Consider the following 24,559-nt stretch of genomic DNA (forward strand, 5'->3'; position numbering starts at 1 on the left):
AGTCCTAAACATTCCTGCCTTTCTGTGTTCTGTGGTCCCATGAATCCTCTGACTCTTCACAGAAAATCTGTTCTTCATCTTGCTGTGAGCGGAAGATTTAAATCTAGAGCCTTCACACAGCCTCCAGCTACTTAAACTTTACTCTCCTGTAAGTCAGACATGGTACTGAGGTTATGTTCAAGGTTTTATCACAGATCAGAATCACGTGTCACTGGGAAGAGGTTGAAAAGATATGGCACGTGTAAACCTGATGCTGTGTTTGAAGCTTTCAACGTTATTTAACTGACGGTGAGGAAAATGTACAAGTGAAATTCAGAGCAGATATTTTCTTCTGTAAATAAGAAAGATTGAGAGTTGGAGAGGTAAAATTGGAAATGCAATATTCGCACTCAATGAAAAAGAGAAAAGCAAACAGTTTTGATTCATTTTTAGCATTTAATCTCTTTAATATGTATCTATAGGAGACCTGAGAAAACTGTAATATACGACCTATTTACAGCTTTTCCACTGCCCCAGCGTCAGTGTTATATTTAAGAAATTGAACGCAAACTGCAGTTTCTGAATTGCTGCTCTCGGTAGATTTTGACAGAAGAGCTGTGTTATTTAATCTTTTCTCCCATAAAGGGTTGATTTTTAGATGATCCTGCAATACTGAAACCTTATTATTTATTTATTTTCCTCCTTTAATTGGGCCGTGCTCTCCCACCAAGAGGCTTACGCGCTGGTTTAAAAAAAAAAAAAAAAAGTGTTATTCTCAGGGGGGAGGTCTAACTGACTGGTCCTCACCTCCTGCTTTCTCCATCTCCTCATCTCCCTGTCACGTTGTTTGCCCCTCTCCACCCTCTTCCATCTCTTTTCTTCATTGGTCTCTTTCATTTTCGCTGATGCTTCCTCAAAGCTACATTAAGTCATACCAGGCCCTTGAAGAGCACATCAAAGTGTTAAGGCCTGTAAAATCGTACAAGCTGAGCGCTTTGCAATATCATTACATGTTCAGGCCTCTTTCTCTCTCTCTCTCTCTCTCTCTCTGTCTCTCTCTCTCTCTCTCTCTCTCTCTCTCTCTCTCTCTCTGTCTCTCTCTCTCTCTCTCTCTCTCTCTCTCTCTGTCTCTGTCTCTGCCCCCCCCCCCCAATTCCTGGAATGAAGGATTTTACATTCTCAGATAAACTTTGAAGCACAATTTAGCACTTTGTGACTGCAACCGCTGACAACATAACCTTTTACATAAACCGGAGTGGTTGCAACTTGTGTGTGTTATAGTTTATGACCCAAACCATGACAAATGTTACACACCTTCTGATTGCTCTCTGCACTTAAGCCATTTAGATTAACCTGAAACAAATCAAGTCTGTCATGACAGCATGAACACCACTGCTGTGTAATCCAAAGCAACATCACTATATAACCTCAGTGATGCTTAAAATTGTGCATGTTTTGAATGAATGCTTTTTATTTTGAACATGTGCGCAGAATAACAATAATCTAGACAACAATAATACTAATAACTCATAAAACATGCCCGAAAAGGAGTAGGATGAAGCATAAATTTATTTAATCCTACCCCTCATCCAACCCAGTTTAAACAACATTCCAATTTCAAATCAGGTAAAAATCAAATAATTATGCTAAACCTCTACAAAGGCCTGCATCAATCGACAATTTATAACATGATTTTTAGCCTTCTATTTTGTGTGCTTTTAAAAGCTGAATAACAATTTGATTAACTCCTGGATTGGAAAGTGGGTTATAATAACTGTAATTTGTTACAATATATAACTTGAATTGTGATCATCAGGGTGAATAAACATGGTGCGCATAACACCACTTGGTTCTCACTTTTTTTTCTGCTTGCAGACATATTTAAGGCCATTGTCATTAATAGCCAATCCAGTAATAGCCTACATATTTTCAACAGTCTCTCGCATCCATTGAAACCATCTAATGAAACTTCCCTTGTCTGACAATGAAAATGTTATTCTTACCACGTATCTTTAACTGTTCTCTTCAGTTTTGAAAGTAAAAGCTTAGCATCTTCACAGAACCTTCATGCCATTGGCTGGTTTAGTATAATATGCGTGTGGTAATAGAGCATCCTGGATCAGCACCTTTTAGTAGGATCTAGCTGTGTTGTTCAATTCACGTGTTAATCAATTATTTAAACCTTCTGTCTTTAGATGCATCCACAATGTACCCAGTGGTGGTATAACTATATATCTACAATGAAATATTAATCAGCAAGAACATAATTCTGAGCAGATCTACATTGTATGTTGTAATAGAACCCAGTACAGAATATGTTAGAAATGGGTCTGAAACTGGTATCCCGCTTCCTAAAGTGGCATCAGATTGTTCACACCCAAAATGAAATAAAACCATGAGAGGGAAAAGTATTAAAAGAAATGAGAATAAATTAAATACTTATTAAATTAAATACTGGATTTGTCAGTGTCATGTTTTTGTCTGCAGTCAAGCACCTATTTACTTCAACTGTTCCAGGGAGATAAAGTTAACTTAATTATTTAATCGCAGAGAAATTAGTGCCATGGCTCAAGAAGATACCAAAAAGCAGGAAATTATTGGCGGCAGATGGATGATACTAATAATGGGGTGAGTGGAGTAGAAAGTGCTTTAAATGCTAGTATTTTATAATTGTAAAGGAAACAAAATGCATTGGTGGTTTAAAAGAGCAGGCAGCTGTTGATGCACTTGAATGATCATATGTAGGCGCGTGATGTCATCACTTTGTCAGTAAGGGCATTGTGATTAACTTAATTTGGGAGGAAATTGCATTTTATACTTTTTGTCCTGTGTGTGTTTGTTTGCGCGTGTGTTTGTGTGTATGTGCGGGCATGTGCATGTTTTATACACCCCTTTTCCTTTTTAATTACTTAATTACTCTTAAGTGCGGGTGTTTTCATGTGTGGATATCTTAACACGGGCTCGATAAATGATTAATTTCATGTTAGGATAGCTTTTCCAAGCCACTGAGAAGCTTGAGGGATTTTGTGTTTTTAATCCTCACTTTATTTTAAGGGTCTTTATCTCTTGTTGTATGCATTCATCTCCCATTATTTCACTTTCTACCCTGTACACATCATCTCTTGTAAGATTTTATTTTTTTCTCTTCCTATTTTCCTTATTTATATATGTTGCTCTATCTCCCTCTCTGGAGTCTATATGTAATTACTGTCAAAGTGGGACCTGCAAAGATCTATGTGACCTTGGTCACAAAAAATCCCATGACTCAAGGCACTGAGAGTAACTGACTCTGTGCTATTTGATTTTGTTGATTTGCTACAATGTTTGTGAGTCACTATAAATTTAAATACATACTAAATATATGGCTGACTGACTCTATACGTTGGAACTGACTGAATTCGGCATCCTAATGTAGAGTAATAAGCATCCTTTAGCTTAGTAGATGACCACTGTGACTTCATCCTAAAATACAATACTAACAATAAATGCAGTTTGTGGACTTTGAGTGACTTTGTTTTTGATAAACTAGATAGAAAACACATAAGATGCAAATGAAACTGCTCATTTTTATAATTTCACGTCAACCTTGATGAAGGAAGAATTTTAAATAAGGGAAAAATTCCTTTGATTCTATAGTGAAACACAATGGTAATTACAGTATTGAGCCATTTACTATTCTGACCATCCCCAGTGTAATTCAGTTATGTTGTTTGTGTTATACACACACCTCAAAGTGAATGACTTAATTACTCCCCACGGACATGTTGGATACAGCCTGCAATTGCTGTCCTGGTTTGCAGACTATCACTGGGCAGCATTCCTACAGGGACGTCTTTGCCTAGCTTGCAGCCTCCCCCTGATTTGGACCTTGCTCAGTTGTCACCTCCGTGAGAATGGATTGTTAGGCCCAGCACCGACTGACAAACACATATTTTCTGCCCACCCCAAGCCTCAGCTGCAGCACATTTGGCGGTACGTCCTGTCAAGTACTTGTGTCCTGGCATCCATACAGACTCATAATGACTGGAGTCGTCCACCCCCCCCCCCCCAACCAACCAGGTGCCAGTCCATCCGCATTATTCACACTTCTACCTTTTACACATAGCAGCTGTTCACTACCTAATGATGCTACGCCCAGTCACCAATGGAACAAGAGAGGCAGGAAGCCATTCACAGGCCATTTTCTGTGCCTGAGGTTGGATCGAACTTTTTTGTAATATTATGTGTTGGCCTTTTGCTCTTTCCCTCTGTGCTTATATCCTCTCTAATGTGTGAATTCACTCATAATGACATCTTTAGCCAATATGGCCTCCCTGTAGTGATCTGACAGGATCACAGCATCAGTTTCTTCTTCAGACCAACCGCTGCATATTTATCGTAGTCAGCTCGCCATGGTTACAGTTGTATTAATTTTGATAAGAAGATATGAGAATTACTGTAGCTTTTCATATTGATCAGGGTGAGAGGCCTGCTAATTGGATGTCATGTCAGTGCAGCCAAGTGATGAGTACTTTATACATTGCTACTAAAAATTAAATGGAGGCGGCGGGTTAGATATTTTGAAGTAGCATTTACAATGCTGGCTTTTTTTATGTAAATGTATTTTGTATTCTGTATTAAAATATTTTTGAGGCACTGCAGGCATCAAACTAAAGTCAATCAGGAGCAAAAATAATTAACTCCCACACCAGTGCATTATTTTTTTCCCAAAGCATTTGAGGAAGTATTTTTTTTATTTATTTTTGTTAATTATATCAGTTTTTGTTGAAACATATAATTAAAACAATAAAAAAGGGAATAATTATGGAAAACAATAAAGTCACATTTCAGGCAAAAGACAAAGACATCCAACAAAGGCTAAATGTGACTTTTGTGTTAATGATTATGTTGAATAGCTTAATGGGCCCATTAAATTAGAGCAGAATGGTTTTAATTTAATTAATACTCTTCGTACAGTGTGGATACAGTCATTTTAAAGCCAGAGCTACTTGTCTTCAGGACTATATTAGTTTAATTTTAAAGTCATCCTGAACAATATTGGTCACCATCTCAGAGTGACCAAGGAAGCACTGTGTCTCTGTACCTCAAGAGACAACGAAAAGTACTACTGTCAAGAATTTGCAGGCTACATCTCTTTCTGGTGGTATTCAGCCATATACTTACAGTGAACCAAGTTACAAGACTGTTGAATAAAAGTTGCAGTAGATACAGCAGCCAAAGTTGCTGTTTTTCACTTCCCTAGACTATGTGGCTGCATCCAATGTAATATTTAGAGGTCAGACCCTTCCCAGATGATCTCTCCTCCCCTCCCAAGGCATTCATTATTTAATCAGATACGCAACTTAGCTTCTAAAAGGTCATCTCACCTGGCTGTTTGACATGGCCGCTTTTGATTTTGGAGCGGAAAACAAGCGTCTTCATCTGCATTCTTTGCTATCCAAGCGAGAATGATTCTCACTAATGTCAGACTTCTTGGTCTATTACCTAAACTAGAACGGCTGAATGGCATATTTTCTAGCGAAGAGCTACCCCTATCATCTTGCTCCAAATGCTGCACCAGGCTATCTTATGGATATATTTGGACACCTCACAATCAAATCACGGCATTAGCTCTAGTCAATGAGGTTCGACAGGTGGCAGATAGAGGAACAGAGGTGGAAGGAAAAAGAGAGCCACAGATGCTGCCTCTGTTTAGATCTTACAGTGATGGCTTTTCCAATTACAGGAATGGTAATTTGCCGTAAAAAGTCACTAGACTGCTGGGAAGGGTAGAATGAAACGGTGTAATTGGTGATAGGGGAACGGTATCGCTTGAGATGTGTGCCATATCTTTCATGAGAGTGGAGTAGCATTTGTCAAACAGAGGGATCATCCTTTTGTTGTATTTTATAGTTGCCTCCATTAGTACTCGGAAAATGCTGATCACTTTAAGCATAAACTCAGAAATGGGATTAAATGTCCCTTTTCTTCTCTCGTCTTAGAGACTTCCTTGACTCACTTCCTTGTCTTCAGAAATTTTAGAATCATGCCTATGTGTCATGTCTTTGTCAACCAGCCACAAAGGGCATTAGACTGTAGATGGATGTGTGTGTTTGTTGCATACTTACATACTTGTTGCATACTTACATACTTGTTACATACTTACATACCAGCCTTTCAATCACAGTCTATACTTCACTAAGTGTTTCTGCTCTCTTTCACTGTGTTTTACCACTTACGTGTTCCTTGTATCTCTTGAAACGAAGCCATTCTTCTACCCCACAGGATAAACCCTCGTCTAGACCCTGTTTATTATGTAACACTCCAAACTAACAGGTAAACTGTAGTCCAATCTCTCAGATTTTCAGTGATGCATCATCCACGTTTCCTGAGTCTTACACCATATAAGCCCAGGTACACGAAGATATGGAGCATACATGTGTCCACTTCAGTTGGTTGGTGTGTCATTCATTTAATGCTGTCAACTCTTTCCCATCATAAAATGCAATCAGTTAAATGTACGGCTTTATTTCCGCATCCCTGCCAGTCACTCGAATCCCTAACAGGTGTGATCTTCATTGATGGTACTCCTAATTCCTCCATTCGTGGAAGCCAGTAAATTCGAAAGCTTTCATGAGTAACTATTGCTCTCTTGGCCTTTGCCTTTGTCATATTGTTCTTATTTACCCTTCTGTGGTTTAATGGCTTCCGTGAACAGCTTAATAGAATTCACTCCAGCCTTGGGATGTGTCGCAAAAGGGCACATGATTCACCGTTTTCATTGTCTTTTTGTTCCCCGTTGTCTCTGCTCACACACCGTGTGACGCTATTTAATCAAATATGATCATAAACAACCTGTAAAATTTGCGGCCGTTGTACCTTCCCCCCTGTCTCTTTCTGTCACTGTCCTCTGCCTCTCTCTTCTTTTTATCCAAGCCTAATCACTCCCTCACTCTGCACTGGTCTTCCACAATGTGATTATATATGATTTACAAACAGCTGCAGCCATAATGGTGTACAAACAAATTACACAACGAGGGAGAGAAACGCGACAGAGGAATATAGAGATGAAGATGGAAATTGGCTAACATCATGCGGAGTCAGTGGCTTGGCTGGTTTTTGGATCATCGCTTTGGCTTTCTGTTCAACACAAAATGAGCACTCACCCTGACATGGTTTACCCCTTCTGCACACAGATATTTAGTTGTCTTTATGCCAGTATTAAATAGGATTCTGCCTCTGTAATGCAAAGTGCCTTAGCTCCACTTCCCTCTTAATGTTCTCATTCATTCAAAATTTCACTTGGATGCCGCATTTGCAAAAGACTTTGTTCAATTGACCCCAGAGGACCTAGATTTTCTCTGTGCTTGTCTGCAGAATATAAAGCTTATTTCAGTTTTCTTCGAATGCTGATTCAGAGTGGTGTCTTTTATTATAGCCTTGTGTGTGAATTCACATGACAGAATTTTTTATGCACTGCCTTAAAATTGTGATGTTCATATTTCCATAAGTATTTTTTTCTATGCACAACTCTACCCACATTCACCCACCTGAGCTTGAAGGTGTACACGTAAAGGAGATCTTGATGAATTCATAACCCCAGTGCCAGTCCACATTTGTCTTAAGTGCCCTGCCCAGCAAATAATGATAATGCATGAAACACATTCTGCATACTAAATCGAACACACCTTGCAAATCCAGACGTGCAGATAATGAAATGCTCAGGAGTGCATAAGCGAGAAATGTCTCAGATTACTAATTTGTGAGGATGCTGCCTGAGAAAGCAGTAGCATGAAGATTATAACATATAGCAAAAAAGTGTTATATATCTTCATTTTAGTGTTAATTCAAAGTTTTACAGTTTGACTTGTTTTAATAATGAGGTACATTCTAAAACATAACACAAAATGACATCGGAAGGCCCAATCTCTGAAGACAAAAAGAAATTAACAGGCCAGAATTCACGTTGGCCACTGGGCAGACATGGGTTTATTGTTAAAGTGTGACTGGACTTGACTTGGAAGTAATTGGAGGGAATCTGTGGGTCACAGCAGATCATAAATCATCTCGTTAAAATTGGTGATCCATAACACTGCACTGTCAGTGACCTTTGACTCCATCACCCCAATACGGCCCCATATAGGGTCTGGAGTGTATTTCCTGACAGCAAAGTAACCCTGTAGAGCTGAAGTTAGAAATTTAGGGAATAAATCAGCGCAAAAGAAACTCTCTTCATCTGTAACCCGTGCTGCAGCGAACATTATAGATGATGTATATATAAAGAATTTATGGGCTTAGCATATTTGTGTTAACTGACCACATATTTTCAGTGTGAAGGTGAGTCTGTTCCATATTTCATTACAAAGCTGTTAAAAGAAAATCAATAAGCCTTATTCCTATGCTAGAAATAGAAATGGATGTCCTCAAAGATCCACCATGGTGGCATACTCGAATGGTACAGGTAACATGCTACGAATTACAGCTGCACCTCAATACTCCTCATTGATACCTGTTCTCGCATCTGTATGAATACTGGAAATGAATCTATTCAACATATAAATGATATGATTTGTGGATTGTTAATCGGAAAATTTAGATAAAATGCCCAAAAAATGACCACAACCTTCCTTGTCCAGTAGTTATGGCACAATTAGGGAAAATGTAGAAAAATGTTCTATCGTACAGTATCGTATCGTACTTGGGGATATGATTTCCTTCCATTTCGTTACTGCTTGTGTAATCCTGCTGACAAACTACCCAAACCAAGAAACTAATCAACAACCCACCGAAGGAGAGGGGGAAACAACCTGTGGTCAGCGGTAATCATAACAGCAGCTGACTATGATGACTGTACCCTGATGCAATTCCACTAAGTCTGCATCAAGCAGCCGTGGCAAAGCTGAACGATCATCATGTAATCACACAAGCGGTGTGTGTGTGTTTCTGTGAATGAATATGAGGTAAGGGTTTGAAGAAGTAATTCATCTGTCATGTTTTTCAAAACTCTTTTTATTAAAACCCTGAAGATAAATCTGGTGTGTGTGTGTGTGTGTGTGTGTGTGTGTGTGTGTGTGTGTGTGTGTGTGTGTGTGTGTGTGTGTGTGTGTGTGTCTGTGTGTGTGTGCTGGTGTTTTTCTTCAAGTTTGACATCATGCTAATGACGGTTTCCTGTCGGCTGTTGGTTGGCAGCTGCTTGGCTGTCAAAGCACAGATAACCCCTGGAAAACAACATCCTTATTTATATTTTGTTGGTCTGGCATAAATAGTATCAGCCTGACAACACAGCAGTAAAGTAGCAGAGAAAGGCTGTAATGATGTGCTATCTTTAAACAAATATTCATAGTAAATCTACCTTAAAGGAATTATGCATTCAGTATGACTGAATTCACATGCAGAAATTAGTTTGATTGACAAAAGCATATCTCCTTTAAGCTTTAACTTCCTTCTCTGCAGCTGTTGTTCTTTCCTATTTTCAAGTATGACTCCCAAAACAACATTTGCAGCATTTAAAAGCAAAGAAACTCTCTTGTTTGTATTGCCATGGCCAGGAAATGGGGGGGTTTTCAGAAGAAATCTAGCTGTTGTTACTGAGCTTCATGTAAAAACCTTCTCCAGGTTTGTTCCTCAAAAATAACCACATGTAGTTTTATGTGGGCCACTTTCCCAAATGACTTCTGCACACTTCAACCCATTTGCAGCCACTTATGAACTTGACAGCATGTGTGCTTGAACATACTGTACTTGGACATATACAAACAAATACACTGATGTGCTGTGAGTATTATGCAAACGGTAGGAAGAAGCCGTCTTGAAGATGCACATTATGTGGTGGTGCTCACAATCAGCTCCCCCATCTGCAACTGATGGGTGCAAATGAGGCTGCCACTTACCGCAGTATGGAAATCATGAAGCAATGGCTCGGTATCTGATTCTCCCAACTACCATATAAACAACCATATTCTGCCTTAGCACATAGGATGAAGGCATGTAGCACCATTGAAATAGTTGCATTGTTTTTTCTCAGTTGTATTTTCCTCTCCATTGTTAACGGACCATTAGTAAAAAGGTGCTCGTGGGTCAAAAGTAATAAATACTGCACAACAATTTGATTCTTTCTTCCGTCTCTAAGGGGGATTGTAGTTAGTGCTGAAATATTTAAGGGGATCATCTGTAAATAAAATTGAGTTATCCATTTCCTTAGGCTAAATTGTTCGGCGTCTCTTTGGAATTTTTCTGAGCAGCTGTGTGCTTTTAAACAACAGATTAGTGTTTTTTTGTTCGGTTAAGGTTCTAATACCTCTTGTTCAATTCAATGTACCTGAAATATTTTATGACAAACTACCTCAGCCTGTAATGAAGCCATTTCTTAACAAAAGAAACGGCAGCATAATTACAAGAAGCAGGATCACTCAGTTACAAATAGCATAACTTGCAGAAAATTCCTCGGTGCACATCATCGTACTTTGCAAAGTTTCTTCAGATTAAAGTTCTTTCATACCGATGGTTTTACTCTGCAGGGGTAATGGCGCAGACACACAGAATCCGTTGATGAACATCAAGATGACAGATCTGATTAATTTTCGAAGAAGAGTGAAAGATCGAGTCACGCTATGTCTGATGGATATGGCACAGTGATTTTACAGACCAGTTGCTGTATCTTTATTTTAATAATCATGACTTCTACTTTATGTAAATGAGTCCATGAACCGTGAGGCACCAAACTCCTGAAAATCAGATCAAAATGTCTACCGAGGCAGTGCTGATAAAATATGAATCAAGTTGACATGCTTTTTTACTAACTCCTCCTACTCAGTTACCACCAATCAGATCTTTTTTTGTGGATGTATCTCGAGTTGTTCCGGTTCGATTTTAGCTTCAGCAACATAATAATAGAGGGAAAAGAGCAGACACATCAATGTAACATGAGAAGAAAGGAGGACAAAGTGATGTAATGACATGAAACTAAAGGAATAAACCAAACCTTTGATAGTAAAGTGAGATTTTTCTCCGTCTCACTCATGTTTGTGTTTTGTCAGGAGGCCAGTTGGAGAGTCTGATGGAGACCATGAGAGCAGAGCTTGCTGCCCAGCCGCCAGTGGAAGGATCCTACTCGCCACGCAGAGGGGAATACTGTATAGCCAAATTTGCTGATGGCGAATGGTAAACATCTTCGAAATGATATTTAAAATTATATGTAACCCTTAACCTCCCTGGTTTTGACAAACTTACCATTTCCATGTTTGCACATTTCGCTCCCTAATGTAAAACCTGACGTTTAATTTTGCCTTGTCTCTATTTAAGTCTGTGATGCATTAACTGCAGACACCCACAGGGTGTAATTAGCTTACTACCACTGCTATGGCCCCTTTTAGAATCAGTGTCGCTTGAAAGTAACACACACACACACACACACACCTCTGTTCTTCCAGTCTCCTCAACCGAAGTTCACAGATGGTCACGGGGACAGATGCGTCTCGGTAATCAAGCGAGGGAGGGAGATTTTCCACCATCAAGACAGTGATTTCAAAAAAGATCAAGAAACTCAGTAATAAATTAAATATTCAAAGACAGAGGTAAAATCCATCCCATTCATGTTTTAAAGGGCGAAGCTAAGATGATTTTTAAGTCGGTGGGATTTTAAACAGACCATCTGTGTCAACATTGACTTTGCTTTGTTGTTTCGAAAAGTCTTCCTGTTACTTTCCCATAATCTTGCTTCAAGTAGCTGAGATTTCGCTTCTGTTTTTTTTTTTTTAAACTGGTCATATATTATTCAAGGAGCCAATTATGTTCATGTTGACATTGTTCTTTGTATTCGGTGATACATGTGGAATGTGTCCTTGTTTCATTAGTGGGCTAATTAGAAATCTGCCACTTTAGACCACCACAAAATGGGAAAATAAGGGAGAAAAGTATCTGTTCTTCAGTCATTCACTTAGTCTTTCATTCTATCTCTTTCTATTATCCACTTATTTAGTTTTAACGTTGTCCTCTTTTTTTTAAGTCTCTATGCCTGTGTGCTTCTAATCTTTAAGCTTTCTCCTGCCGTCCTTGGTTGTTGGCCAATTTGTCCTCCTCGCTCTTGTTTGTTTGAGAGTCAGTCGAGTGGCGCTCAGATGATTAGACACTCCGCGAATTGAGTCTGATGAAAAACATGCTTTTCTGTAGCTTCTATGTGAATTTATAAGGACCAACTATTGTGTTTTGCCTTCATTTACCAGCAATCTCTGTCCTTGCAAGCCTATTTTTGTTCAAATTTCACCCTAACCAAAAGCTGGCAAATCAAAACCTTTCAAATACCAACTGCTTTTTTTGATTAGATGTAATGCACAAATATTGTTTGTCAAAGACAAAATGGGTAAAACATTCCTATCCTGTATTGCAAAGAGGCCTCTCTGCAATTTCTGTAGTCCTGCTACGTTCTGATGGATCCACTTATCCACTCCCTTGGCCTCCTCATCATCTCCCACACCTGTCCCCACGATCACAACAGACAGATCCTCCAACACCTTTTCCCGCGGGAAATAAGAGTGGAATCATTTACTCATCTTCTTCTTTCTCTTCCCCCCCTGTCTTCATCTCTGTTACCTTCTGTTCTCCTCACCATCCGTCTCTCTCTCCCCCTCTCAATCATTTTTCTGCTTTTGCAGGTACAGGGCCAGAGTGGAGAAAGTTGAGTCTCCAGCTAAAGTCCATGTCTTCTATATTGACTACGGCAATGTGAGTAACTTGAATTTGATTGTGTGATTCAATTATCATCAAAACTATTGTTACGGGCTCAAAAAAAAAGACACATACTGGCGCAGTAGTTTTCCATCCATACCCACAGCCGGAGGGAGTCTCGCATCAGAAGACGGATTTCTTTCACCGATTCAGACACCAGTTGTTTGCATATTTCCATATTCAAAGCAGCCAAGCAACTTTTATTTATCCTTTCAGGAGTTTTGAGGACAAATATGATGCAGGCTTGTTTGTTTCCTTTTAATGTTTACGACAGAAGCAAAAAGGGGAACTGAGAATGTCATTGTATTCCTTTTTATAAAAATGACAAAAGCAGGAATTCCCCCCTCGCTGCAAGTCTTTTCACTTCACTTCACTTTGCGATGACGAAAGTCCTGCCTCCTTTCGACTGAGTTATTATGTTTGTTTTTACGTATGGGCATTCTCACATCACCAAGTGGGTCATGCAGCCAAACCCCAGCCAACGGGAGATTTCCCATGATGCAGCGGAGCAGCACAGTGTGCGACTGACCTCACAGCAGTGGGACTGCTCAAGGTTTGGCTGGCAGACGCGATGCGTCCTGGCATGTTGCCGAAAGTGTGATTCTCCGAGGCCAGCCTGACGCTAACATTAAAAATAAAAAAAATAAAAAAAAGTTGAGCTGATGTCCACCTCAGCGTTTGTGGTTCTGGTGTCATTTCAAGTCAAGTCATTCATACATCTGTTGCATGAGCTATTAGCTGATAATATTGGCCTTTGGCCAGCACACGTCCCTGAATTATTTTATATAACCACTAGCAAACACAACAGAGCTCTTTTGTTTTTCATTTTTAAAGCTCACTTTTTACAGTGATCTCAAAATCCAATATGGTGAAGATGAATCATAACATTCTGAAATGTTCCAGATGATGTCTGTCTACACTATACAGTTCATTGAACACATTGACTTAAGATAGAGCTCTCATTAAAGTCACCGCTGCTATCGATGTCGTCAACCTGTGAGGCGGCATCACTCGCAGCCACTTTATACATGTCAGTCCATCAACTCGGTCACTCCATTACTTCATGTCAGCAGAATTTCATGCATGCATTTTACATTTAAGAGTGAAGTTTCATTTAAATTTGTGCACTTGGCAAAATTAGAGATAACACCCGCACAAAATAAAAACTTGCTAGTTTTAAATTCTGGTGAATATAAATTAATCCATGCGAAGATCAGGGGTTCATGAAGTCTGCTCTGCTTGCTAATGTGTTGAGAGTTTAGTGACTATCAAGTTGATGTCTGTTGTCATTTTAGTTTGTAAGTGAGCTAAAGAGCAGATGGAGCTTAGTGAAAGGGGCCTCAGTGCTGCTTTATAAACAGCTGGGAAATGAATGGTAAGGTGACATATACATGCAGTCAGCCCTTAAGCTACAAAATGGCATCTGTGCCTCTTCTTGAGTTGTAAACTATCATCATTAAAGTGACATACGTCCATGTAATAGAACTGTTATAGATATCAAGGGAAGAAAGATGGATTTACAGCCTGTGTGTGTGAGCTGTGTTTGGTCTAAAGACGTCCTTCACTTCAGAATCGACTCAAGACTTTGCGTTTATGATGTTCTGTAACCTTGTTTTGTTTATCTGTATCATCAGCCAGACGTCTCACCTAAAGCTCTGTTTGTTTTAAGCGTACTGTAGTTGTGAAGTGATTTGTTATGTTTCACAATATAACCACAAAAACATTTAGACTTATTGTCAATGCAAGAACAAATGTCTGTCTACGTGTTTGAGTCGATAAACGAAGAACATGTTATATATCGGCCCTGACATGAGCTCCCCCCCCCCTCAGAGAGAAGTCGTGTCATCCACCCGTCTGGCCATCATCCCCCCAGCCTTCAGCACCAGGACCCTGCCGCCTCAGGCCACAGAGTACGCCTTTGCCTTCATCCAGATCCCACAGGACGTAAGTGCACGGAACAGGCATGAACGCCGTGATATATGTGAATGAACTTTTGAGATGTCGACTGCCAACCCCTTGTGCTCTGCCTCTCACCTTTTCCTGCAAGACATAAAACATGCTGAATTTCCCTTGTCATGCAACCATATGAGTTTGCCACCGTTTGGCATGATGAAGTTTTTATTCCAATTCCAGTGAAAATGATGCTCATAAATAAACGCATGCAGAGCAGTGATCCTATTTAGTCATTTACTCACTAGGTTGTGATAAATTTGGCGATAATTGACACATAGCATCAAGACGTTAATGTTTAATGAACAATTTGATAGCACAAACTATATTTCTTTAACAGCTCAGACTCCCACACATCCCATAAATGAATATAAACGTCCCTCTGATAGTAGAGCAACAGTTGGTGGGGGGTTTTTTTTGTGACGATCTAATCTTCTTGTTTACATCGGTGTTTGTTTACTCAATCACCACTGACCACCTGTGTGTGTTGGTCTGTGCCTTTGGATTGGTGTGTGTGTGTGTGTGTGTGTGTGGTGGGTGGTGGGTGGGGTCATCTCATTGCCTCCTGAGCCAGCAGCATCCTGAAAAAGTTTGAACAGATGAAACTTGTTTTCTTGTTTTCTTTGTGCCTCTGAGAGAATATTAAAGGGATGTGTTTCACTTAATACTGATAAATTGAAAGAACTTTTCATGAAAAACTACTTTTCAAATGGACATAAGTTTGTTCTGCATCGATCCTACCTTTTTTCAGGTGTATTTGTTTCATTGGATTAGATATAAAGTATATAACAATGTTTCCCAGGATTATTTTAACTATGGAATCATGAGAAAACAGTTTGTCATCTGTGAGCCACAAAGCTTGTTGTGTTACTCTGACAGCCGGCAGCTGTGAGTTGTCAGGTCATTAGTTGCATAATTACGGCATTGGTGGTGGGATTTTTAATCATTTCATTATTTATTTCTTCTTCTTTTTTTTTGTCTGTATAAAAACGTAAGCTCATGCTAAAATAATCTTCAGTGTTTCGGAGGTGACATTCGGAGGTGACAACATTACGTGTAGATGTTAACGTTGTTGTTGAGTGTCTGTTTTCTCTATGCTGCTGCAATTTTTAACGAATGCTCATTTTATGCTTCCTTCTTGGACGTGTTTTCAGGCTCCGCGCGTTCACACGCCGAACGTGTGTGTTTGTCTGTAAAGCCGCTCGTGCTTGAAACGCACGCTGACACCTGTGTCACGACTCCGTGTCTCCTGAAAGATGAAGTGGCCCATTTGTTGGTCCAGCCCAGGGTACAAAGGCATCGCCTCTACTTTACTGCCCCCCAAACACAGACACAGAGCTACACTGAATGTTGAGATCTGACACACACCTTCCACATCTCCTTCTCACTCTCTCGCTGTCACTCTGCATCTGCCTAACCCCTTACCCTGTTTTCTACTTTTCCACCAGTTTACCCTTCATGTGTTTTCCATCTGCTTTATCTTAAGATTTTTACTGTGTCACTCAGCCTGACAGCACTGCGCCCCAGTTCTACTCCAGCTCTGCTGCTGTATGTAGTAAAGGTTGATGCTTTCGTCTGGTGAAACCTGCCACCTGATGCCCCAAACAAAATGTCTTCATAAGTTATAAGGCTGCATAGCATCTCTTAAATCTGTTAAAACTTGCCGTTGGGGCAGGATCATTCATGTAGCTCTTTCGATGTTCCATCAGGTGACAGAATCTTTAAAAAAAAAAGAAAAAAAGGCAGTATCGAGAAGCTCTGCTATTCTCTGGCTTGAAATATGTATTTGTCACCTGACAAAAGCAGGAAATACACCATTCCCCAAGACATCTGCATCAGTTGCCTCTGTCCTATTTAATCTGTTGCAGTGGTTTGTCCACTTTTTCACTGCTGAGAGTGAAAATGTTGCATATCTGCAATCAATTAAATTTCTCTCATTTCCATTCGCCTAAATGCACTTCTGTTCTCGTTCAGCTCCTCTTTAACAGCCCTGTTAAGCGTGACTGACATTTTAATGAAAGTCTAAAGCTATGTTCTCTACACCTTAAATGCATTTTGTTGATTGTACCCTGTTAAGCGTGCATCTGCGTTTTCTTTCAATACAAGACAGTATTGTTATTAAAATGAATGTCCCTAACACGATGAGCTAGATCTTTGTTTCACATATGGTTGACAACAGGGGGGTCACTAGAACTCCTAATTAATTTGATATTGCCAACTGTGGAGTTTCAAAGCATTCTTATTCTATAATATTTTCTGTCTCATCTCGTTGTCGCCGGTCCCTTCCGTTCATTCCCTCTTCCATGTCTGTGTCCATCGTGCATTAAGTCTCACTCTCTGTCTGTCTCTCTCCATCTCTCTTTCTGTCTCTCTCTCTCCTTCTGTCTCCATCCCTCTCTTTTGCCCTGAGCTCCCCTGCAGCGCCTTGACAAGTTGATCAGGGGGAGAGCAGGGACAAAAAAGGCCCTTAGTTTTGTGCCTTCAACAAGCTTCCCTGCCCACACATCGCACGCACACGCACGCACATACCCAAGGGCGACTAGCTCGAAGGGGGTTGCCATAGAGACAAGACCAGAGTGAGAAGGAAAGGAAGCAGAGAGAGATGGATGGTGTGGGGAAGAGATGGATGATGGCCAGAGACTGATATTTTTTTATTTGTATTTAAGTGTCTTCCTCTCTCTGGATAGGCAGCTCCTCTTGTTTTCCTCCTCCTTGTTGTCGTTTTTTTGTCCTTTTGGGTGTTTTTTGTGTTTTTTCCTGGAGGTTGCGGGGTCAGTGTTGCTTTGCAGCTGCTCCACCTCATTGTCCATCGTGTGTTCAATTAAATCGAGCCCTTTCACTTTCAATAAAGTTAGGAAGGAGAGAGATAGATGGGGGGTGGGGGTAACTAAGTGCAGAGGTAATCCAACCATTAGTAGGTTCAGGAGAAACGGAAATCTCTTGAACTGGTTTGAGTATCTAATTGCCGTGCTACTTGATCGTCACTTTACTGCGCTATTGATTGTCTAACTAATCAACTGAATGATGTGAGGATTTCATTTCCTGAACAGAAATGCATATATAAAGGGTTTTTTTTTATCAATCTATGCATAGCATGTTTTCATTTTCCATCAGGACCAACATATTAATGATCCCTTTCACTTTAGTCCCCACCTTTTACATTTTATACCATTTCCTCACATTTCAATGCTTTTCCCCCCGTCCGTCCCACCATCCTTGACATGCCTGGTTTTCATCCTCCTCCTCCTTCCTTCTTCCTCCTCCAGGAGGATGCCCGTGCAGATGTGGTGGACTGTATCGTGAGGGACATCCAGAACAGCCAGTGCCTGTTGAACGTGGAGTACTCCGGTACCACCTGCCCGCATGTCACAATACAGTTTGGCGACACCAAGGACGACGTGGGACTCGGCCTGGTCAAGGAGGGCTTGGTGATGGTGGACGTCCGCAAGGAGAAGCATCTCCAGAAGATGGTGAGTGAAAAGTGGTCCTTCAGTATGACACGGTTCACCTTTCGAGGCATCACAGTTTTGCAGATTTTTTTAGTGCAATTTTGCATGCCTTTTTTTTTTTTGGCAGCACATTGTTTTCTTTACAGTACAGATTGCGCTCAGCTTGCCAAATTTACATAAATCTTTGATTGCTGGCTGTGTGTCTCTACTGTATGTTTGGAAGTTTCCCCCCCAATAAGCCCAACAATAACTTCAAAATGTTCTGCGCGGTCAAAGGCACCAGCGGTATTATCCAAAAGGCAGAGGAAGATGAAAAAGAAGAAGAATTATACTTAATTCAGTTATTTTTAGGACGTAACTCCCAGAATACACGAGGGACCCCTGTATACCAAATTGGATGCTAAATGAAACTTACTATTGCTGCTTCTTTAGCCTGCTACTTTGCCACTTGACATAAATCACCTGAACTTGTCATCATATTTTCATTAAAAGGTTCCGTTGTGAATCACTTAATGTGAAAAGGTCCATAATGCCACACCGTCCAATAATTACCACATTCCTTTACTAGTGTGTGCATCCAACCGCTCTTTTCTCATGTATACATTCTTGTTGATGAATTAATAACACCTAACGTCGCCAGCGTTTATAATGTGAACACTCAGACGCGGGAGACACCCTCACTCGTCAATCCACAGACACACAGCACACACTCACACACCTCCGCAATTAGTCTGAGAGGGCGGCCATTTTGTCAAAACCACGAAGCGTCGTTCATTTACTTTTCCTCTCATTATTCTAATTTGCCCAGGAAAAAAAAGCTACTCTGTGCACAAAAGATAAAGAAAAATGGCAGCGGGGGGTGGGGGTGGGGTATTTATTCCTGCCTCAATTACTGCTTCAACACAACCCCAATATTATTCACTCCACTGTTGATATAAAAAATTGAAAATGTCCACAAGTGTTTATTTTATTAACATAATCAAAATGAATAGATAAAGGGAGAAAATGTTTGTCAAGACTCGCTTCCACTCAGTTTACTCACTTGTATATAGACTTATATTTCTGCATACTAAACCATGACAATAAAAGCACTTTCCACTTCACAGTCAGTCAATACGCATTGTGCATCATTGTCAGAGCATTTCGACCTCTGACCTCTAAAGTGTAGCCGAGACCCATAATGCAGTCTCTGGGTAATGGACCCTATAGACTTAGGACAGTGATTAAAACCTCCTAGCCGTGGCCCTAATAGGTTCGGAGACTGCATAGATTCAGGTTCCTTTGATTCAAATTATTTCTCTTCAGTATTCAACAGCTGTGTTTTCTGTATTTGCTTTTTTCTCACCGTCTACAAATATTTTGATCCTGAATGATCTTAACAAGCAGTACTATTGCCAAAGTGCTCACAAGTGAGTGTTAAAGTAAGCTATGCAGCATTCCTTGTTGATAATTCCACCCATCAGATGTGCCTAGGAAGCTTAAGTGTGATCAAGTCCATTTTCTTTATACCTCTGAACCAAGCGAATGTGCCTCAGATTCATAGAACGTGTGGGTTTTCACAGTTCTGTTTGGTACATTAGCTAATTGCTCAGTTATGGGTTTATTGCTCGATCTGAAGGTGTGAGTGTTTGACAATTATATCAGGCTCAACAGTCATGTTGCACAGATAATTCCTTCTCTGCTTTGATTCTCTTGGTAGAGATGATACAAATAAAATTCTAAAGCGGTTTTAGACGTACCCCTTTTGAAATGTGAAATTTAAAGTCTTGGGTTTTGGGACCAAATAAAAAAAGTTGAAGAAATATCAGTGGATATACAACAAAATATTCAATTATCATTGAGTATAACTGAGAAGTGGTGGTGGGAGGGGGATCAATGATAACATTTTCTTGGTTCTCTCATCTTTATTTCATTTTTTGGTCTCATGTGGCATTTTTAACTGATAAGACTGTTTACTATACTATTATAATCTACCAGAGTTGAATCAGAGGCATTTGTTTGCTAGGCACATTTCTGGGCTCAAAGATCACGAGCAGCACTGCAGCTGCTGCTGGCGTGACAACAGAAAACATTATATTGCAGGGAAGACGCAACCTTTTGTTGACCTCTGGATCCATTCTTCAATATTTTTTTCTCCCCCTCTTTTAGAGCAACTTCCCCTCAAACTTTTGATAGTGTGGTATTCAAGCATAGCTCAACCCAAGCGCTTTGTCTCCTCTTTTCTCTCATTTGACTCATCTGGACTATCAGACTCCTCGTGAGCGTGACTTTTTTTGTTCTTCCTATCTGCTCCATTTTTTGCTTCATTCTTAATTCATTATCCATTCCGGGGATTGAAACATGGGCATTGTAATCTGTACTCTAGTGTTACGCGTTGCGTAACAGATGGGCTCTAATGTTCACTGGCACTCCACTATCAATAGCCAGTCATAAGTGCACTGAAGGTTAACACCAGTCTTTGAGGATTGCATTGTCCCAAGAGACAGAGCCGAGAGGGATATTTATCCATTGGTGCACATTTGCTTTAAGCCCTACATTCACCGATGCCCACTATGCACACCATATGGATGGTAATTGCTGCCGCTATACAACAGTGTCATTGCAAAGGATAAACTGTCATTGTGAAAGTGTAGGCAAAAGGATGATCATATTCATGCCAGCTGCTACCATTCCATTGGTTGGAAACAATAATCTATAGAAGTAGGCAGGGCCTGAGGAAGTACGGGGATAAACAGTAAGTGAAATTATGATTGACGCACTCTAGATGGGGAAACTTTACCTATGACCCAGATGTGTGACGAATGATAAAGCATGAGATTTAACGGACCTTTTAGTCCTTGAGAAAGGGATGACCCAAAAATGCATGGGCCAGCTTTAGCTCACCAATATGTTACAGTACATCCATTATAGATTGTTAGTGCACATATGATGACAAGCATACAGATTTAATGCCACAGCATAAAGTTTAATCTGCCTTACATCTGTCATATCGTGTTTGGTCCCTTCTGGACCTGTGCTGTTTATGGGGCTTTAATATGTAGATTATCATCAGTGAGTGATATCATTGATCCATCACCAGCAGCAGACTTTATATACACACCATAAGAGTAGCGACAATATATCAGCCATTATGAACTTTGTCATACTGCTCATTTACTTAAATATCAACCAGGTCTGTTTATCTTATTGCCCCTGTGCACAAGTTTGGAAAGGATTTTTTTTTTCTTCCCATCAGTTTGAAATCTAGCAAATTTTCAAACAAGTGTGCGTTGATTCACTCCATCAGAAAAATTATGGGGTTGAAAGTATGGGTGAATTTTGTTCAATCAGGCATCATCAAGCGTAGAAAAGTACTGATGTAGATTTATCCAATCAGAGAAGAAAAGACTCCATCAAAACCTGAAGTGTAAGTGTACCTGTGTTAAGTATTATAGCGCTAGTTTACATATAAGAGTTTTTTTCAACTTGGAAAACTGAAAAAAGGGTTCATTTCAGTTTAGTAGTTTGTGACCAAAAAAAGTTATACTGTTTTTTTTTATATGACATTTCCACTTCTCTTTCACCCTGACCTTTTCAACTCCATCCACCTCCAAGCACCACAGATGAACCAAATTGTTCTGGCATCATCAACACCGTCACATGTCCACTTCTAGAGTGGCAAGTTGCTACACTGGTACTCTGTCTGCATCTCGAGATGGATTTTCTGTTTTTCAAACATCAACCATGTTCCTTGTGTTTCTGTGGCTTCTGATCTTGTGGGGACTCCCTTTCATCACATTCCCTTTTTATTTGCCTACCCCTGTACTTTCCTTCCTTCTTGTTAGTTTATTTCTCCACCTTCTGTGCAACACTCCTTTTTGCTGTACTTGTCATCATTACTTACTCATCCACTAATCCACTCATGCATCCGTCCTCTTCTCCCTGCCCTGGGTTCTTTATTTTAACCTTTGCTGAGCGTTTTATCCAAACTGAGAATGAACACTCCATTTTGACAATGTGCATTTTACTTGATTTGCATTTTGTCTTTCAGTGTTCTGCCATAATAGACAATGATCATGTGGAGAGGCACTCAGATCCTGCCTTCTGTTGGCCTGTTAATACAATGCTATTTAAAATTGTATGATCTGCAATTATCTATAATCAATTCTGGCCTGTGAACCCGCACTGCTTTGATTGCAGTGCCTAAAATAATATTTCTATAAAAAGAGAACAATGTTGAGAACTACATCAGAGAGACATTTTTCTTTCTACCTGATTGGGTACCTGAAGTAACAAGTGCCTGCAGCAGCTATCTTAGTCCAGCGTTGGGGAAACTCGCACCCAGATCTGTGTTTCGTTGCTACAGATGTAGCTTAAATGAGCCTGTCATGGCAGCTCAATTGGAAGATGGCTGTGTGGTTAGAAGCGCTATCTTCTGTGCTCTGCTGCTTCTTGCAAGTGTTCTCTGTCAACAGCCACCAAACAACATGACTGATTTCGACTCTGGCAGGCCACCGGGTACACAGCAGTCTCGCCAAGTCTCCTCGAAGAAAGCGACATCGGCGCTGGCTCCCCCAAAGTGAATTAGTGTTACAAGCTAATAATCTCCTGTTTGCTAATTACAAGTCGGTTACAAACAGGGACTTGTCTGTCACTCCATCGTCATTGTAATTATTATCAATCACCAACAGCGATGGATCCTGCTGTATCGACTAGTTTTTTTTCCCCCTCCCTTCCTGAGGAGATAAGGAAGCTGTAGTGTCCCTTACACACCAGCCTCACATTGAGATGCGCTGAAAATCTTTATTAAAATGTCAGCACCGTGTTTGCACCAGCAGAAAGCTACGGGGAAAACATCTGCAAGTTGGCTTTCTAACAGTCCGCTGCAGAGTCCTGGAATCTTTAATTACCCTGTAGCCCCATGGGAAATGTAGTTTCATATCCTTTTTATCTCCTTTCCCTGTATTGTTCCTGCATTTGCACTGAGGTCTCACTCTTCATGTATAAATGTTGAGCAGAGGACTTTTAAGTGGCTTCAAAGGTCCACAAGGCCAGCCTATAAATCGGGGGCTGACATGAAATACAGGTGGGTTGTTTTTTTTTTTTTATCTCTTCATAAAAAATTGCCTCATGGGTGGTGTGGTTTTCTCACAGTTAGCAGTAAGACTCCCCGGTTATTTGACAGCGGAATGGCTGCATTGCAGCGTAATTGTGTTAATGAGGGCTGAAGGTGTAGATGGAGATGAAATGGTTTGCACAGAAGTGTAGTCACACCTAGAGATGCATGTGGGCAACACAGGAAGGATCCTCACACATACACAGGATGCCCCCCAGGAAAGGGTTGCTCCATTTATCAAAGTGCAATTGTGCTGTTTGGTACACATAGTCTACTGTTAGGTGGCTAATGTGATGCAGTCTGCCGATGTCACACTGCTACGGCCCGGCTTCAGACTCTAATGATAAGCCTCGCAGGAATGTTGGGATTTCTAATACAGTTAGCTAACTGCGACAAAATGAGGTCTTGTGGGCAACGATTTCCGTTGTAGCGCTGCTGTTGTTCCTGATGAGCTGTCCCCGAGCAGAGAGGAAAACATACTCCATGTTTTACTACACACTAATTTAAACTACTTATTTGACGTGCAGGGTGAACACATCTGAGAGAGAGGCAAATGAGAATAATGAACAGGAAATACTCCTGATCCCCAGCTGGAGGTGTAATTCATCGGAGAAAGACTCCTCCTGAAAAAAATAATTATTGATGGATGGTTGCTGTGATCACGTGATTCCTGAAGGTTCAATGCTCAAAATTCTTGTATTACTAACCTGTTTAGTAGACATAAAGTTAAGCCCTTTAACACACACACACACACACACTCAAACTGAGCCTCATTCCCGTGACAGCGTGACCTCTCCCCATCAATGGTTCAATACCTAATTTACAAGCAGCGTTAGAGGCGGGGCCTTTTAATGGACATTTTCTACTCCCGGGTTATTGACAGCACACACACTTTTGCAGACACGCTCAATTGCACAGACAGTTGCGTACCCCGCTGCTATTCATATGAGGGGCCCCTCTGACATGTCCTGGGTGACACGCACCATTTCTCAAATGCCATCCTATCCTCTGCAGTTGTACACAAACGCACACAAACTCACACACACACACACACACATACACACACACACACTACATGTTGTTTCAAATTAGTTATAAAAGTAAATACCTGAATACCAAATTAAAAAATACCTGAACAGAAGAAAAGCAAATTCACACAGAACATAGTAAATTATGTGTTTGTGCTGTTTTGCGACATGCATGTGTTTTTATGTAAGATTTGTTCCAGCGCCTTTAGGAGCACAATGGAGATTGCGCTGAGTGATATCTGTCGTTAGTCCTTGCATGTGTGTGTGTGTGTGCGCGCGCGTACATTTTCCATGTGTGCCGTCTCCTTAACTCCGTGAACCCATGCTGGTGGGCTTGTCACGCCACGTTCCCGCCA

General features: G+C 40.5%; 1 protein-coding gene across 1 annotated transcript in view; it reads left to right on the forward strand.

Annotated features, from left to right (window-relative positions):
- The window catches only part of snd1 (staphylococcal nuclease and tudor domain containing 1), a 144,914-nt gene that overhangs the window by 114,067 nt on the left and 6,288 nt on the right, over nt 1–24,559 (forward strand). The window contains exons 19-22 of the mRNA XM_068306401.1: nt 10,995–11,118; nt 12,609–12,678; nt 14,512–14,625; nt 17,898–18,101. Of these exons, the coding sequence (XP_068162502.1) occupies nt 10,995–11,118; nt 12,609–12,678; nt 14,512–14,625; nt 17,898–18,101 (512 nt within the window). The remainder of the gene's footprint in view (nt 1–10,994; nt 11,119–12,608; nt 12,679–14,511; nt 14,626–17,897; nt 18,102–24,559) is intronic.

This window comes from Antennarius striatus, chromosome 22 (assembly GCF_040054535.1).
Source record: "Antennarius striatus isolate MH-2024 chromosome 22, ASM4005453v1, whole genome shotgun sequence".
NCBI classification, from domain to species: Eukaryota; Metazoa; Chordata; class Actinopteri; order Lophiiformes; family Antennariidae; genus Antennarius; species Antennarius striatus.